This window comes from Salmo salar, chromosome ssa03 (assembly GCF_905237065.1).
Source record: "Salmo salar chromosome ssa03, Ssal_v3.1, whole genome shotgun sequence".
Taxonomy (NCBI): Eukaryota; Metazoa; Chordata; class Actinopteri; order Salmoniformes; family Salmonidae; genus Salmo; species Salmo salar.
The window spans coordinates 68,694,231-68,711,321 of record NC_059444.1 but is presented as its reverse complement, the minus strand read 5'-3'; the positions used below and the strand labels follow the sequence as shown (position 1 = coordinate 68,711,321).

The window sequence follows — 17,091 nt, the reverse complement described above, 5'->3', positions numbered from 1 at the left end:
GCTCGCAGAGCTAAAAGAGAGAACAACGACATCCACTGGTGTGTAACAATAAATTATAAAATATACCTCAACTCAAATGTATTTGAAATATGTTTGTATTCAGCTTATTACGTCATATTATTAAAACAACAATGATATTAGGATTTTGTTTCTTATTATTTCAATTATTCAAAGATCACAGCTGGCAGGTCCAATTACAGCGGCGGCAGGTAGCCTAGCGGTCGTTGGATTCGTAACCGGAAGGTTGCAAGATCAAGTCCCCGAGCTGACAAAGTAAAAATCTGTCATTCTGCCCCTGAACAAGGCATTTCCTAGGCCGTCACTGAAAATAAGAATTTGTTCTTAACTGACTTGCCTAATTAAATAAAGGTAAAATGACACATTTTAGATAACTTCAGTGTTCTTCTCAAGTTACCACCTGTGCCACAACAGGATAGCAGATCCAGGTATAACTGATAAATAATAATACAAAAAAAGTTTACATTGAATCTCACAAAAGTGCCAATACAACAGGTTTCATCTCAGCCTTAACCGTATTATTGAAGTACTTCTATAGCATAAGTTGTGAAATTTAACGATAAAAGTCCCGCCAATCTTCAGTCATTTACACGCAAGCAGTGACATCGTGCGGTGGCGGGAAGTACTGTTACGAGAAAGGAATTCATAGTCATCTATCCTTGAGACATTACTGCTGACTGTGCCCGCCTTTGTTGGCTACTCTGAAGCTCAGTAAACGCTTGATTGGGAAAATGGAAAAGAATGGGCCAAAAGCAAACAAATGTCCCTTTAAATGTTCCACACATTTTCCCATATTGAAAAGGTATAATTTGTGTGGCATTTTTTTTTCAGATAAGTAGTCATGGCTAGAAGGATTACAACTTTTGTCAAATACATTTTTTTTGCTAACCTTACCCTTTTCCTAAGCTTAACATAACTATCCTAACCTGATACGTGAATTATCCTAACCTTCTGCGTAAGTTCTCCTAGCCTGCCATGAAAAGTCAAATCTGACAAAAGCGGTATCCCATCTAGTTAAAACCCAGATATTGAGAGGAGCGAGATGCAAGACTTCGCTCTCACACAGTCACACACAACGCATGTGCAAGAGTTCGCTTCACGCTGCTCACAGCGTGTTAGCCAGGGCACCAAAACAACAGAGCAATTGAGCCTCGCACTTTAACGCTCTTAGTTGTTGCGGAAATTGACACACTGCTGGTCATCACTAGTTACCACAGCCACAAAGTCATAATTATGGCTAAAACATGTCCTACATCTGCAATTTAGCTTCTTAACATCTTATTTTAAACCTTACCATTGCGTTAACCCTAACCTTAACCACACTGCTGATGTTATACCTTACCCTAACCTTAAATTAAGACCAAAAAGAAAATGTTTGTTTTCATGAATTTTTATGACATAGCACAGCCACAAAGTCAAAATTGTCTATCTTGTGGACACCCACTATGCTGTTAATTTTCTGCGTCTACTTCATATGTCATATTGCTGGGTCTAACTTTAAGGATTCAAAGATGCTTTACAGTTTCAGTTGACCAGAAGTTGTCAATGTTATGCAATTTTTCAGACATTATAATCTGTCCAATACTTAGATAGAAGTAGGCCTATTTAATTACTTTCACAAGCTGTCAATCTCTTGACAAGATGTCAAATGAGGTAAATGTATTTGAAATGCCCTGCCCTCATACCACCACAATGCCAACTACCTCCTCAACATGTCTTTCATTCAGTTCCTGTTTAGCTACACATGCTCACTTGACTTTGAATCTGGATCATCTATTTTCGTTGGGCTGTGGCAGCACACACAGTGAAGGATGTGGTCACTGTATTCGTGTCCCTTCCACTGGTGAGCCACAGCTGGATGGGAAAAAAACTCTGGGATATAAAGCAATACTGAATGACACATACCCTTCAGGACAGCTGCAGGTAAGATTTAACTATCTTCACTCAGTGTCTGGTCTACTGCTTTGATGAAATGTCAACAGGTCCTTTCTCCTAGAATAATTTAGACACTGTGTAAGAACTTGATGGTGTATGTCTTGACTCAAGACTTGGGAAAGGAAAATAATTGAGACTCAAGTTTTGAGTTTAAGCTGCAGTTGAGTGTGTGTGCAGTGTTGATACCCTCTGTACCCAACAACAACACTGATCTCACCTCTGGTGCAAACCAAGATCAGTCGCTTAGATTTCTTAGAAAATGGGCCCATTTTGCAGAGGTGTGAAATTTCTAAAACTTCCAAAAAACGTTGCTGCAAAGGCAAAGTGTTGCTAAAGCCTTCGTTTCCTGTTCCTCTTTCAACATATCATCCACACAATCTGTCAACAACAGTCTTAACCAAGTCACAAAATGATCGTTGTGGTGTTGCTTCATGTACTACAACACACTCAGTTATTGTTGCTCCCAGTACAGTGTTGTTGTCCCTGTGTTATGTGGGAGTCCTCCGGCCGGCACCATGGATCACAGGAACAGTGTCACAGGGTGACAATTGGGTGACACCTGCTTCCTCTGCTGAGGTTGGAAGTCTGGCCAAAGCCAGTACAGTAATGTCAAGCAGAGAATTGTCAGTAGAAGGACCTTACGGAAGAGCTCAAAGACTTTCAATGTGGCACCGTCAGAATATGCCACCTTTCCAACAAGTAGGTTAGTCACATTTCTGCCCAGCTAGAGCTTCCCCCGGTCAACTGTAAGTGCTGTTATTGTGAAGTGGAAACGTCTAGGAGCAACAACGGCTCAGCTGCTAAGTAGTAAGCCACACAAGCTCATAGAACGGGACCGTTGAGTGCTGAAGCGTGTAGCATGTAAAAACCGTCTGTCCTCGTTTGCAACACTCACTAATGAGTTCCAAACTGCCTCTAGAAGCAACGTCAGCACAATAACTGTTCGTCTGGAGCTTCATGAAATGGGTTTCCATGGCCGAGTAGCCGCACACAAGCCTAAGATCACCATGCATAATGCCAAGCGTCGGCTGGACTGGTGTAAAGCTCGCCGCTATTGGACTCTGGAGCAGTGGAAACGTGTTCTCTGGCGTTATGAATCACACTTCACCATCCGGCAGTCCGACAGACTAATCTGGCTTGGCGGATGGCAGGAGAATGCTCCCTGCCCCAATGCACAGTGCAAACTGTAAAGTTTGGTGGAGGAGGAATAATGGTCTGGGGCTGTTTTCATGGTTCGGGTTAGGCCCCTTTGTGCCAATGAAGAGAAATCTTAATAATACAGCATACAATTACATTCTAGATGATTCTTTGCTTCCAACTTTGTGGCAACAGTTTGAGGAAGGCCCTTTCCTGTTTCAGCATGATATTTCCCCCATGCACAAAGTGAGGTCCATACAGAAATGGTTTGTTGAGATCGGTGTGGAAGAACTTGACTGGCCTGCACAGAGCCCTGACCTCAACCCCATCAAACACCTTTGGGATGAATTTGAACGCTGGCTGCGAGCCAGGCCTAATCGCGCAACATCAGTGCCCGACCTCACTAATGCTCTTGTAGCTGAATGGATGAAAGTCCCTGCAGCAATGTTCTAACATCTAGTGGAAAGCCTTCACAGAAGAGTGGAGGATGTTATAGCAGCAAAGGGGGGATCAACTCTATATTAATGCCCATGATTTTGGAATGAGATGTTCGATGAGCAAGTGGCCACATACTTTTGGTCATGTAGCATACGTGAAAAGCTACCATCAAGTTCACACAACAGAACTGTAAATATGGTACGTATGCACAGGAAAGGTTTCAGTGAGTAGGGCAATGTCATTTTATTATTCCATGTCATCACATTCCTGCCTTAAAGATGCACTTCTGGGATCTTAAGCACAACAAATATGTAACATATTGCACAAATTGGATTTGTATAATACTGTATCATACAAATTACACAATTCCTAACATCACATGAAATAGATGATGCCGTACACAATTGGATGACATGGTACACAAAAAAACAGGGACCCGTTTTGGCTCGTGAGCATCACTTTCAAAACTACTGGCTGAAATGGTATAAACGTTTCAGAGTGATCTTTAACTGCCATTACATCTAAATATCTCCTTATCTCATGTAGGGTATGAACTTTACCCTCTGAGTTCTTCCTTAGTCACGTTCCAAGTTATCATAATAGGGAGGCTCTTTTCCTGTTTGTTCTGCCACAGGTGACCCTCAGTTTTCTATTGACATCTCAGTCCCTGTTGCATGGCAACTGTGGCAGGGCTGCCTTTGGACCCCAGCTGTACTTCACAATGACATCTTCCTGTCTGCACACATGAAGAAAGAGACCCTCCAGGCTAAATATAGGGCCCCATGGGGACCCAGGTCTGTGTGGGAGGCCACAGCAGCTTTACTCTGGGCTTAAGGTTCTTATTTAATATATGCCCAATCTGATCATCAGTCTGTGGATTAACAAAGAGCCAGGGGAGTTCACACTGCTGAAACATGGAAGTGTTCTTTTCTGATAGACTTCTCCATCACCATTTATTTATTACAGCTTTTAGTCATCCACAGATCAAACACTTGTGGTTGCAAGTACAGTAATTAAGAAAAAAAACGCCAATGTTGTTCAACTACTGAAAATCCTGTGATGCTTCTGCAGGAGATGATCTAAGATGGAGCACACCTCATGCACAGAGGACCGTATCCACCACGCCCTGGACAGGTGCCTTTATGGCCTGGGCCACAGCTCTCCCAACACACAGCCCTGGAACGGTAAGCCTCATCACTTAGATTTACTGATCTAATGGTCTTTGAGAAGCACATCTCTTAAGAAGGAAGTTCAATCATCTCAAAATCCAAATGTAATCTCCGGATATGATTAATCAGTGTGAAATTTCACCACTTTCACATCTGAATGTTAATGAATGTGGTGCATTGGTTATGCAGTCAATCATGTGTGTTTTCATTCATAAAAAATACTCCCATTGTTGTGAAACAGTGTTAAAACGTTGGGCCATCTAGTTTCGCCATGAGTCAAAGGGGAAATGAAAGAGGTGACACATGGGAAGGAGGGGGTGAGGACATAGCTCACAAGTCAAATAGGAAATTGAGATAGCCCCTAGAAATTCCCTAGAAATTAAGTCACTCAAAATGAACAAATGGTATATGAAGCATCAGGCTGTATCACAGCACTCCTGAGTGACAATCAAGCAATAAGGCACGAGGGGGTGTGGTATATGGCCAAGGGCTGTTCTTACGTACGACGCATCGCGGAGTGCCTGGATACAGCCATTAGTCGTGGTATATTGGCCATATATCACAAACCCCCGAGGTGCCTTATTGCTATTATAAACTGGTTACCAATGTAATTAGAGCAGTAAAAATAAGTGTTTTGTCATACCCATGGTATACGATCTCATATACCATGGCTGTCAGCCAATCAGCATTCAGGGCTGGAACCACCCAGTTTGTAATGCGATATAAATACTTTACATTTTTACACATCCACTTAAATAAACTGGTATAAAATATGGACAGCACAGTGTCAATTTTATGTACACAGTTAGATTTTTTGGATTTGACCACCATTCCTACTGAAAGGGGAAGTAAGAAAATATATTTGTCCTACATCGTGTGTTTGTCTGTGTGTTTAGCTGGCCTGTGCATAAACCGCTGGAGTTTAGAGGAACTAGTGAAGAGAGATCCACAAAACTTCATCATCCTACTGCAGCAAATTCTGAGGAAAACTAGGGAGGTATGGCTGTCCATGTAATAAACTGTTCTACATCTGTGTAATTCACTATAACTGTAATGTAGCTGTAATGTAGCTGTAATGTAGCTGTAATGTAGCTGTAATTCTATATTCTGTAGGTTCTAGAACAGTCCCAGGATGAGCTGGTGGTCCCACTGGCTCTCCTGTTCTCTTCCACTCTTCTGCAGGTGAGCCCAGATACAGTAGACCGCCACACCACAGAAACTCATCATCACCAACCATGACCAGAAACCCAAGTGTGGATAGTCTCAGACCAGTCCAATGTACCGTAGTTCTCAGATGATCCAGTAAATATCTCTCCTCTGTTTCAGACCCCTCACTTCTCCCCTGACTCTGGGGTGCTGCAGGATGCCTGTGAGGTGTTCCACTGTTTCCTGTCCTGGCCGGAGCCCTGCTGCAGCGCCAGCCGACATCTGCTCTCCCTCATCCAGCAGGAGCTCAGGGCGCCAGGTATTGAACCCTAGACTCTATACAGCCTTCCTGTTGGTCTGGGTCTCATCTCATGTCACTTGTCACTGTCCTGATTCAAGTTCCATTTTCTTCCACATGGTGGCACGATTGTTTAAACCAGGGCTCATCATCACATACTGTATTTCCACCAGGTATCTCCTTTCAAAGACTAGTGAGAGAAGAACAGGGCTTGACCACCACCACCAATCACTCCAAAACTATGTAAGTCAACACAGGCCAACAAAGACCATCCATGATTAAATCATTCAACATCACTCCAACTTGAAACATTTAAACACAAACCACTGTTCTCCTCTTTGTTGTGTGTGTGTGTGTTCATAATGTGTGTGTGTGACTGTACTAGGACGGTATTGTTAATGAGCCCAGGCGAGGATGTCCCTCCCGAGCTCCTGTATGTCTCTGAGCAGCTGAGTGGTGTCTGTCACTCCCAGAGGGACACCTCCATCACCCTGATCAAACATGCCTTCCAGGCTGCCCTGGGGACCAAGTACCCCCTCCAGATACTGCATCATGCACTGCAGGTATGTCCTATTGTATGTGATTCCTAAATGATGTGTTCACAGTTCAGTTACTTCACCTACTGTCACGTAGGCATTTCTATATGATTATCTGTACTCCAGGGTCATAAATTACCTTTTTACATTCACCATTTTCTAGCTCCATGGTTTGTTAACGTATTTCTGGTTGTTCGTTTTGGATTTATGCATATATGCATTATGCATGGCGCACCAACACTACTGCAGATAATCTGTATCATACATATACTGCCAGCAAACAGGTTATACAATATCTGTATTTGTCAAACAGTCAAAAGGGGCAGAGGATCTGGAGCAGCTTGTGACAGCAGTAACAGAGGCCCTGGAGACAGCAGCCTCTACACGGGACCCAGACACAGCCAGAGAGAGTCTACTGCAGAGCCTGAAGGGGCTGGTGGAGAGCATTGGCATGTCCCCTCCAGACTGCCATACAGGCCCTGGTGAGACAACTTTACTACATGCTTCATCATAATCTCACCATCTGAGGTGTTCCTGGAACAGATAAGCTGGTCAACTTTGGGCAAACAGGACGGACTGGAGATGATTAGAGATAGACAGATGAGGAAGTCAAATGAGTAATGACTCTTAGAAACTCACAGTGTCACATACAATGCTTGATCCTATTTGATCTGATTAGTCTTGGTTCTTTCTCTTATTATTAGGAAATGTCCATACACTGACGCTGCCCTTAGCCAAATGTCACATGTACTCCTGGGATAAGGACAACTTCGGTAATGAGCTTTTTTCCCATTGCTTCTTTCTCCATATTCAAGACAGTATATTTCAACGCCATACTGTAAAATCTGTATAGCCTTTGTGTCTGTGGATTGTGAATGATGTAATTCTGTGTATTCGTTCAGACATTTTAAATGACCTTCTTCAGAGTGAGCTGGACCAGCTCCCAGTCCTTAACCTTCCCAGAGACAAGGGAGAGGAGGATGATGAAGATGAGGAAACAGAGGAGGAAACAATAAAGAACCGATACACAGACCATCGGATCTCCACTGTGTCCACCTGCTCCAAAGACTCTATGTTCTCCAGCTACTCCTTGTCCTCCAGCTTGTCTGTGCCCTCCACCCTGTCTGAGTCTTCTGGGGTGGACAGTGACTTCAGCGAGGACTTGGAGACAGATGACGGCCAACCAGAGAACAGGAGGAGACCTAAGTCAAAAGTCCACCTCAGCCAGCGTTTCTCCATGCTCTTCAAGTCCCAACGCAGCTCCTCCCTCTGCCGACGCGCACAGAGCATGGGCTCCCGTGGTGATGTCACTAGAGACGGCCCATCTGGGGCGCTGTTCAAGCGCTCCAAGTCCTTGCCTAGACAGGTCCGCCTGCCCCGCCTGCCCCGCAGTTCAGGGGTGCCTGCCCCCACCTCAGATGGACCGTTTCCCCAGAGTCACCACGTGTGTGTCCGGAAGAGGCCCATCTTGAGTTGTGAGGAGGGGGATGGGGTGGAGATGTCCACCCTGGTCAGGGTGGTAGTGTTTGGGGGGGACCGGGAGGCAGGGAGGCTGGCCAGGGCCTACACTGACCTACAGCAGAGGGAGAGCAGGTGTCCTCGCCTCACCAGGGCCTACAGGCTGCAGTTCTACTTTGTCCCTGTGAAGAGGGGGAACCTGGGAGGTCCAGGAGGATTGTCCATAGTGCCTGAGGGGCACCTAGGGAGTCTAAAGAAATGCCCAACATCTACGGTGAGAATACCCAGCTTCTTGGTTCTTCCAGAAGAGGACAAGAGCATTATCTACAGCTGACTTCATAGTTGTATACAGAAGACTAAAACATTATGACGTGCCATTAGATATGACAATGAGAGCTTATAATCACTCCCTAACCCTAACTTTGTAAAACTTATCTTATCTTTGCTGTCACATCCAGAAGTCAAATGCAGTTATACTTGAGGACAGCACCACTGACATCGCCCATTTGATAGGCATGACTGACCCCTGGTACAAACAGAGCGTGCTCAGTCTCCTCAGCCTGTCCTCTGATGTCCTGTGCCAGGTACCACAATTACAACTTCACCTGGGTTCCTTTTCAAACAGACCATCATGTGCCCTTTAATTATCCTAACTGGGGATTGTATTTCTATATGAATGTAATTTCCCAGACAACTTCTAAAGTGGATTGTGACTCAGATAACAGCTCCTCTGAGCGCCTTCTCCTCCTGGCAGACCTGGTGCTGTATTACTGTCGAAATGCAGCACAGCCTGTTCTGCTACAACTCTACCAGGCTGAGGTGAGCCCGGTCCTACTTTAACTAATACATACAGTACCAGTCAAAAGTTTGGACGCACCTACTCATTCATCGGTTTATCTTTATTTTTACTATTTTCTACATTGTAGAATAATAGTGAAGACATCAAAACTACGAAATAACACATATGGAATCATGTAGTAACCAAAAAAGTGTTAAACAAATCCACAAATGTTTTATATTTGAGATTCTTCAAAGTAGCCACCCTTTGCCTTGATGACAGCCTTGCACACTCTTGGCATTCTCTCAACCAGCTTCATGAGGTAGTCACCTGGAATACTTTTCAATTAACAGGTGTGACTTTTTAAAAGTTAATTTGTGGAATTACTTTCTTTCTTAATGTGTTTGAGCCAATCAATTGTGTTGTGACAAGGTAGGGGTGGTATACAGAAGATAGCCCTATTTGTTAAAATACCAAGTCCATATTATGGCAAGAACTGAAGGTCAGTCATTGCAGAAAATTTCAAGAACTTTGAAAGTTTCTTCAAGAGCAGTCACAAAAACCATGAATGATGAAACTGGCTCTCATGAGGACTGCCACAGGAAAGGAAGACCCAGAGTTACCTCTGCTGCAGAGGATAAGTTCATTATAGTTACCATCCTCAGAAATTGGAGCCCAAATAAATGCTTCACAGAGTTCAAGTAACAGACACATCTCAACATCAACTGTTCAGAGGAGACTACATGGATAAGGCCTTCCGACCGTGAAGCATGCATGGAGGAGGAGGTGTGATGGTGTGGGGGTGCTTTGCTGGTGACACTGTCAGTGATTTATTTAGAATTCTAAACACACTTAACCAGCATGGCTACCACAGCATTCTGCAGCAATACGCCATCCCATCTGGTTTACACTTAGTGGGAATATATATTTTCAACAGGACAATGACTCAACACACCTCCAGGCTGTGTAAGGGCTATTTGACCAAGAAGGAGAGTGATGGATTGCTGCATCAGATGACCTGGCCTCCACAATCACCCGACCTCAACCCAGTTGAGATGGTTTGGGGTGAGTTGGACTTCAGAGTGAAGGAAAAGCAGCCAACAAGTGCTCAGCGTATGTGGGAACTCCTTCAAGACTGTTGGAAAAGCATTACGGGTGAAGCTGGTTGAGAGAATGCCAAGAGTGTGCAAAGCTGTCATCAAGGCAAAGGGTGGGAATCTAAAACAGAATATATATTTTTATTTGTTTAATACTTTTTGGTTACTACATGATTCCATATGTGTTATTTCATAGTTTTGATGTCTTCACTATTATTCTACAATGTATGAAATACTAAAAATAAAGAAAAACCCTTGAATGAGTAGGTGTGTCCAAACTTTTGACTGGTACTGTATTTCAACACTGTATTCAGATACACTGTGAAACATTGTAGGATACATGGAAATTCTATACAGGCGTATCTGTCTACACTAGTAAATGGATGATTGAGTCCACATGACTGATGTTTTTCACACAAACACGTGCATGCCATTCAAAGTACTTTCAATTATGTGTGACATAGCTGACCCTGGCTGGGGGAGAGAAGAGAAGAGAGGTGTTTATCCATTCCTTGGAGCTTGGACACACAGCAGGGACACGAGCCGTCAAGGCCATGGGTGAGTTTGCCCACCTCAAACATGCACGCATAGGCACACATATAAACACGCACGCATAGGCACGCATAGGCACTTGCACAAAAACACACACACCACTCTCAAAGGTTATTTAACAAAACATGCCTGTGTTTTATTCTAGAATTTATACTTGTGTATGTCCTTCTACTGTAATATCTAGTCATGATTGCCTCTGTGTTACAGGTGCAGCTAGCAAAAGGTTTGGGATTGATGGAGATCGTGAGGCCCTGCCATTAGCACTAGATGTTATTTATAACAAGGTATTATTTAGCACTTCTTCAAAAATACTAAGTAATCAACACAATTACAAAATTACTTGAGAGACATTATTTTCCAACCCTTCCATCATTCTCTTTTAGGTTTGTGTAAGTGGGAGGAGTCAAAGGACAGAAACAGACATGGTTTGCACCTCAATAAACTTGAGGAAAGCCTGCAAGGGACCTGAGCAGCTAGGTATGTGGCTTACCGCAAGCTTTGAAGAAGATGAATTGAGAAAGATGAATACAAAAATAGATGTAATATTTTACACACATTTAGTCATATCTTTCTCTTGACATAACTCCCATGAAATGTTATTTTAATCTTGGTAGTTCCTGTGCAGTTGTTAGAAAATATGACATGAACTACTCAAGATAATGTGTTTGTATCTAGATTCTAAAATGGACAGTCTTCACTTGACAATGACAGAGGTCTTGAAGATACAGAGCTCCAAATCCAAGAAAAACTACAATCAGGTGAAATAGAGACACATTGCTTGACACCTGGGCAGAAGAGGCCCCCCCCCGCGGCCGCTAGGGGGCCCCCAACCCACAAAAACAATATATATATATATATATATATATATATATATATATATATATATATATATACATATATACATACATACATACATACATACATACATACATACATACATACATACATACATACATACATACATACATACATACATACATACATACAGTGGGGGAAAAAAGTATTTGATCCCCTGCTGATTTTGTATGTTTGCCCACTGACAAAGAAATGATCAGTCTATAATTTTAATGTTAGGTTTATATGAACAGTGAGAGACAGAATAACAACAAAAATATTGAGAAAAACGCATGTCAAAAATGTTATAAATTGATTTGCATTTTAATGAGGGAAATAAGTATTTGACCCCCTCTCAATCAGAAAGGTTCTGGCTCCCAGGTGTCTTTTATACAGGTAACGAGCTGAGATTAGGAGCACACTCTTAAAGGGTTTACTCCTAACCGCAGCTTGTTACCTGTATAAAAGACACCTGTCCACAGAAGCAATCAATCAATCAGATTCCAAACTCTCCACCATGGCCAAGACCAAAGAGCTCTCCAAGGATGTCAGGGACAAGATTGTAGACCTACACAAGGCTGGAATGGGCTACAAGACCATCGCCAAGCAGCTTGGTGAGAAGGTGACAACATTTGGTGCGATTATTCGCAAATGGAAGAAACACAAAAGAACTGTCAATATCCCTCGGCCTGGGGCTCCATGCAAGTTCTCACCTCGTGGAGTTGCAATGATCATGAGAACGGTGAGGAATCAGCCCAGAACTACACAGGAGGATCTTGTCAATGATCTCGCAGCACCCGCATGGTCCCCCTGCTCAAGAATACATATACATGCCCGTCTGAAGTTTGCCAATGAACATCTGAATGACTCAGAGGACAACTGGTGAAAGGTTTGTGGTCAGATGAGACCAAAATGGAGCTCTTTGATATCAACTCAACTCGCCGTGTTTGAAGGAGGAGGAATGCTGCCTATGACCCCAAGAACACCATCTCCACCGTCAAACATGGAGGTGGAAACATTATGCTTTGGGGGTGTTTTTCTGCTAAGGGGACAGGACAACTTCACCGCATCATTTGACGGGGCCATGTACTGTCAAATCTTGGGTGAGAACCTCCTTCCCTCAGCCAGGGCATTGAAAATGGGTCGTGGATGGGTATTCCAGCATGACAATGACCCAAAACACACGGCCAAGGCAACAAAGGAGTGGCTCAAGAAGAAGCACATTAAGGTCCTGGAGTGGCCTAGCCAGTCTCCAGACCTTAATCCCATAGAAAATCTGTGGAGGGAGCTGAAGGTTCGAGTTGCCAAATGTCAGCCTCGAAACCTTAATGACTTGGAGAAGATCTGCAAAGAGGAGTGGGACAAAATCCCTCCTGAGATGTGTGCAAACTTGGTGGCCAACTACAAGAAACGTCTGACCTCTGTGATTGCCAACAAGGGTTTTGCCACCAAGTACTAAGTAATGTTTTGCAGAGGGGTCAAATACTTATTTCTCTCATTAAAATGCAAATCAATTTATAACATTTTTGACATGCGTTTTTCTGGATTTTTTTGTTGTTATTCTGTCTCTCACTGTTCATATAAACCTACCATTAAAATTATAGACTGATCATTTCTTTGTAAGTGGGCAAACGTTGTCACGACTCCTACCGTAGGTGGCTCCCCCTCCTGTTCGGGTGGCGCTCGGCGGTCGTCGTCGCCGGCCTACTAGCTGCCACTGATTTCCTTTTCCCCCTTTTTGTTGATTGTGTGCACCTGTTTTTGGTTTGGGCTGATTAGCTGGGCTATTTTAGCCAGGAGGCCCGCCTGCTCTGTGTGCGGGATTGTTTCTCTGTTTGCTTTTCTTGGTGACACTCTGATTTTGTATTTTGCAGTAGTGCGTGAGTTTGCGCCAACAGGGTTTTGTCCCCTGTGTTTGGGGCACCTTGTTTTGTTGTGCACTTTGATCGCTGTTTTGGGAAGGCTTGTGTTTTAGCCGTTGTGCTTATTAAAGCCACTACCCTGTATCGCAGCTTCCTGCATTTGATTCCTCCAGTACGACACCCAAGCCTTACAAACGTACAAAATCAGCAGGGGATCAAATACTTTTTCCCCCCACTGTGTATATATATATATATATATTAGTACCAGTCAAAAGTTTGGACACACCTACTCATTCAAGGGTTTTTATTTGTTTGTTTTTACTATTTTCTACATTGTAGAATAATAATGAAGACAGCAAAACTACGAAATAACACATATGGAATCATGTAGTAACCAAAAAAGTGTTAAACAAATCCAAATATGTTTTATATTTGAGGTTCTTCAAAGGAGCCACCCTTTGCCTTGTTGACAACTTTGCACACTCTTGGCATTCTCTCAACCAGCTTCATGAGGTAGTCACCTGGAATGCATTTCAATTAACAGGTATGCCTTGTTAAAGTTAATTTGTGGAATTTCTTTCCTTCTTAATGCGTTTGAGCCAATCAGTTGTGTTGTAACAAGGTAGGGGTGGTATACAGAAGATAGCCCTATTTGGTAAAATATCAAGTCCATATTATGGCAAGAACAGCTCAAATAAGCAAAAAAAAACTACAGTCCATCATTACTTTAACACATGAAGGTCAGTCAATGAGGAACATTTCAAGAATTTTAAAAGTTTCTTAAAGTGCAGTCGCAAAAACCATCAAGCGCTATGATGAAACTGTCTCTCATGAGGACCGCCACAGGAAAGGAAGACCCAGAGTGTCACGTCCTGACCATAGTAAGTTGTTATTTTCTATGGTAGAGTAGGTCAGGGCGTGACAGGGGGTGTTTGTCCGTTTTTCTATTTCTATGTTTAGTTCTAGTTTTTATATTTCTATGTTGGGATTGTTTGGGTTGATCTCTAATTGGAGGCAGCTGATCCTCGTTGCCTCTGATTAGAGATCATATTTAAGTAGGGGTTTTTCTCTTCCTGTTTTGTGGGTGATTATCTTTTGAGTAGTGTGTTTTCCTCTCTGTGTCACGTTTTTTTTTGTATATTCAAGTATTTGGTGTTTTGCAACGTTTCACAATAAATATAATTATGTGGAACTACAACCATGCTGCGCGTTGGTCCGGTCATTTAAACAGCCGTGACACAGAGTTACCTCTGCTGCAGAGGATAAGTTCATTAGAGTTACCAGCCTCAGAAAATGCAGCCCAAATAAATGCTTCAAAGAGTTCAAGTAACAGAAACATCTCTCTGAAGCTGTTCAGAGAAGACTGTATGAATCAGGCCTTTGTGGTCAAATTGCTGCAAAGAAACTACTACTAAAGGACACCAATAATAAGAAGAGACTTGCTATTGGCCAAGAAACACGAGCAAGGACATTAGACAGGTGGAAATCTGTCCTTTGGTCTGATGAATCCAAATTTGCGATTTTTGGTTTCAACCGCCATGTCTTTGTGAGACGCAGAGTAGGTGAACGGATAATTTCTGCATGTGTGGTTCCCACCGTGAAGCATGGAGGAGGAGGGGGTGCTTTGCTGGTGACACCTTCAATGATTTACTTACAATTCAAGACACACTTAACCAGCATGGCTACCACAGCATTCTGCAGCGATACGCCATCCCATCTGGTTTGCGGTTAGTCCCACTATCATTTGTTTTTCAACAGGACAATGACCTAACACACCTTCAGGCTGTTTAAGGGCTATTTGACCAAGAAAGAGAGTGATGGAGTGCTGCATCAGATGACCTGGCCTCCACAATCACCTGATCTCAACCCAATTGAAATGAGTTGGACTGCAGAGTGAAGGAAAAGCAGCCAACAAGTGCTCAGCATATGTGGGAACTCCTTCAAGACTTTTGGAAAAGTATTCTAGGTGAAGCTGGTTGAGAGATTGCCAAAAGTGTGTAAAGCTGTCATCAAGGCAAAGGGTGGGAATCTAAAACAGAATATATATTTTTATTTGTTTAATACTTTTTGGTTACTACATGATTCCATGTGTTATTTCATAGTTTAGATGTCTTCACTATTATTTTACAATGTATGAAATACTAAAAATAAGGAAAAACCTTGAATGAGTAGGTGTGTCCAAACTGTGTTCAAAAATGTTGTTGTGCATCAGCAAGTTTTCTCTTGGTACTGTTTATCAGTCACTCAGTCTGATTGATAAGTTTGTCTAGCCAGCTATCTAAACTTGTAGTAATCTTTGTCAAATTCCGACCCTTTACTTATTGGCCCCATTGATATTGTTAGTCCCTCTGACTCAGATATCATATTAACATGGCATAATTCATGGCACGATGTGTAGAAATGCAGGAAATTAGCTTTAAAAAATGACAAAAATGTTTCTCCACCCTATGGGAAAATGTGTAGAATTACAGGAAATTAGATCTAAAACTGGCAATTTTTCTCTCCACCACATGGCATAATTTGTAGAATTGCATGAAATTACAGATATAGGATCTTAATTTGATGACTCGTTTGTTGCTGAGAATTGTCCTAACAGCACAGTTCATGGAAATTGAAAAAACATTGACCCACAAACAGTCATGTGTAGTGGCCTACCTTGACTAACTCCTGTCCCTTGCATCCTTGACCTCTCCCCTCAGCATATCTCCAGGTCAGAGGTGAAGGTGGACAAGGTCCAGGTGAGTGGTGGCAGTGGGACCACCTTCCCTGTGTGTCTGGACCAGGATGAGAAGAAGATCATCCAAAGTGTCATCAGGTACTGTATCAATTAAACCAACCACAGGCCGGATCATGTGCTGCCAATATACAGTATATTACAGAATGATTTTACATGACATGTTTCTGACCCAATAATTATTCTGTTGTTGTGTAGGTGTGAGGTGTCGTTGTTCTGTAAACCAGGCAGCGGTTCTGACTGGAGGTCTCACAGGAGCCGGCCTGGTCAGGTCCAGCCACTGCACCCCTCTTTCTGCTCCCTGCTCTGCCTGCCCATCACCTCCTTCTGTGGCTCTCAACCTTCATAAAACACTGGACTAGGCTACAACGTCCCTCTCCTAAACCACTCAGACATAATCACCCACATGATGTCCTGATAATAATGTATTCCATTTAGCATGAAGCTTTTATCCAAAGCAACATACAGTCATGTGTACATACATTTTATGTATGGTCCCAGGAATCAAACTCACTACCCTGGAGTTACAAGTGCCATGCTCTACCAACTCAGCTACAGAGGAAGTTGTATTTTTTTGCACATCTGGTGTTCTGTGTGCTGTAATAGTCAACTTATTCAAAAATATTTTGGCTGCATTATCTTTTCTCCTGTTTAATTTTTTGACAACCTTGAGTGGATGCCTTGTGATACATTGTACTTGTGTGAGGATGTCTAGACTAGACAAAGGGAATTTTACTGTTGTGGTGCTGTGAGAAAATGTGTTTCACTCAGGATATTGTACAGTCCCCATGGGCTTCCATGTGCATTGCTAGCATTGCACTGTACATATTCTGTCATTCTTATCATGTCTGAAGATTCATTCATTGAAATGTTCTCTAAGCTATAATGTCAACATTGAGTTTTTCAACTATGAATGATCCTGTAGACTCCTCAGTTCTCATTGACAAGTGTATAACATGAGTAAATACATATATTTATTGAAATAAAGAAAACATATTTAACAGGATTCCACACTTGAATTTATTTCAGCTAAGCAATAACATAAAGGAAGTGAACATTGGGTCGCGCGTCAGCCTGCCTACATATTACAAAGAAGGTG

The 17,091-nt window shown here is 42.6% G+C and overlaps 1 protein-coding gene across 3 annotated transcripts; it reads left to right on the top strand.

Moving 5' to 3' along the window:
- The first annotated feature begins 1,723 nt into the window (after positions 1 to 1,723).
- LOC106601370 (phosphoinositide 3-kinase regulatory subunit 5) lies at positions 1,724 to 16,998 on the top strand. 3 transcript variants are annotated; one of them, XM_014193547.2, is made up of 18 exons: positions 1,724 to 1,941; positions 4,600 to 4,712; positions 5,594 to 5,694; positions 5,811 to 5,879; positions 6,024 to 6,162; positions 6,315 to 6,384; positions 6,527 to 6,704; positions 6,991 to 7,159; positions 7,382 to 7,450; positions 7,580 to 8,409; positions 8,594 to 8,719; positions 8,826 to 8,954; positions 10,475 to 10,568; positions 10,770 to 10,846; positions 10,946 to 11,039; positions 11,238 to 11,320; positions 15,958 to 16,073; positions 16,191 to 16,998. In XM_014193547.2, the coding sequence occupies exons 2-18, from the start codon at positions 4,613 to 4,615 to the stop codon at positions 16,339 to 16,341; spliced, it is 2,595 nt and encodes an 864-aa protein (XP_014049022.2). In that variant the 5' UTR covers positions 1,724 to 1,941; positions 4,600 to 4,612; the 3' UTR covers positions 16,342 to 16,998. The 3 variants fall into 3 exon arrangements, with proteins under 3 accessions (XP_014049022.2, XP_045571141.1, XP_045571142.1); XM_045715185.1 differs by having other exon boundaries at positions 1,757 to 1,941; positions 8,597 to 8,719; XM_045715186.1 differs by lacking the exon at positions 5,811 to 5,879 and having other exon boundaries at positions 1,757 to 1,941.
- The last annotated feature ends 93 nt before the right edge of the window (positions 16,999 to 17,091 follow it).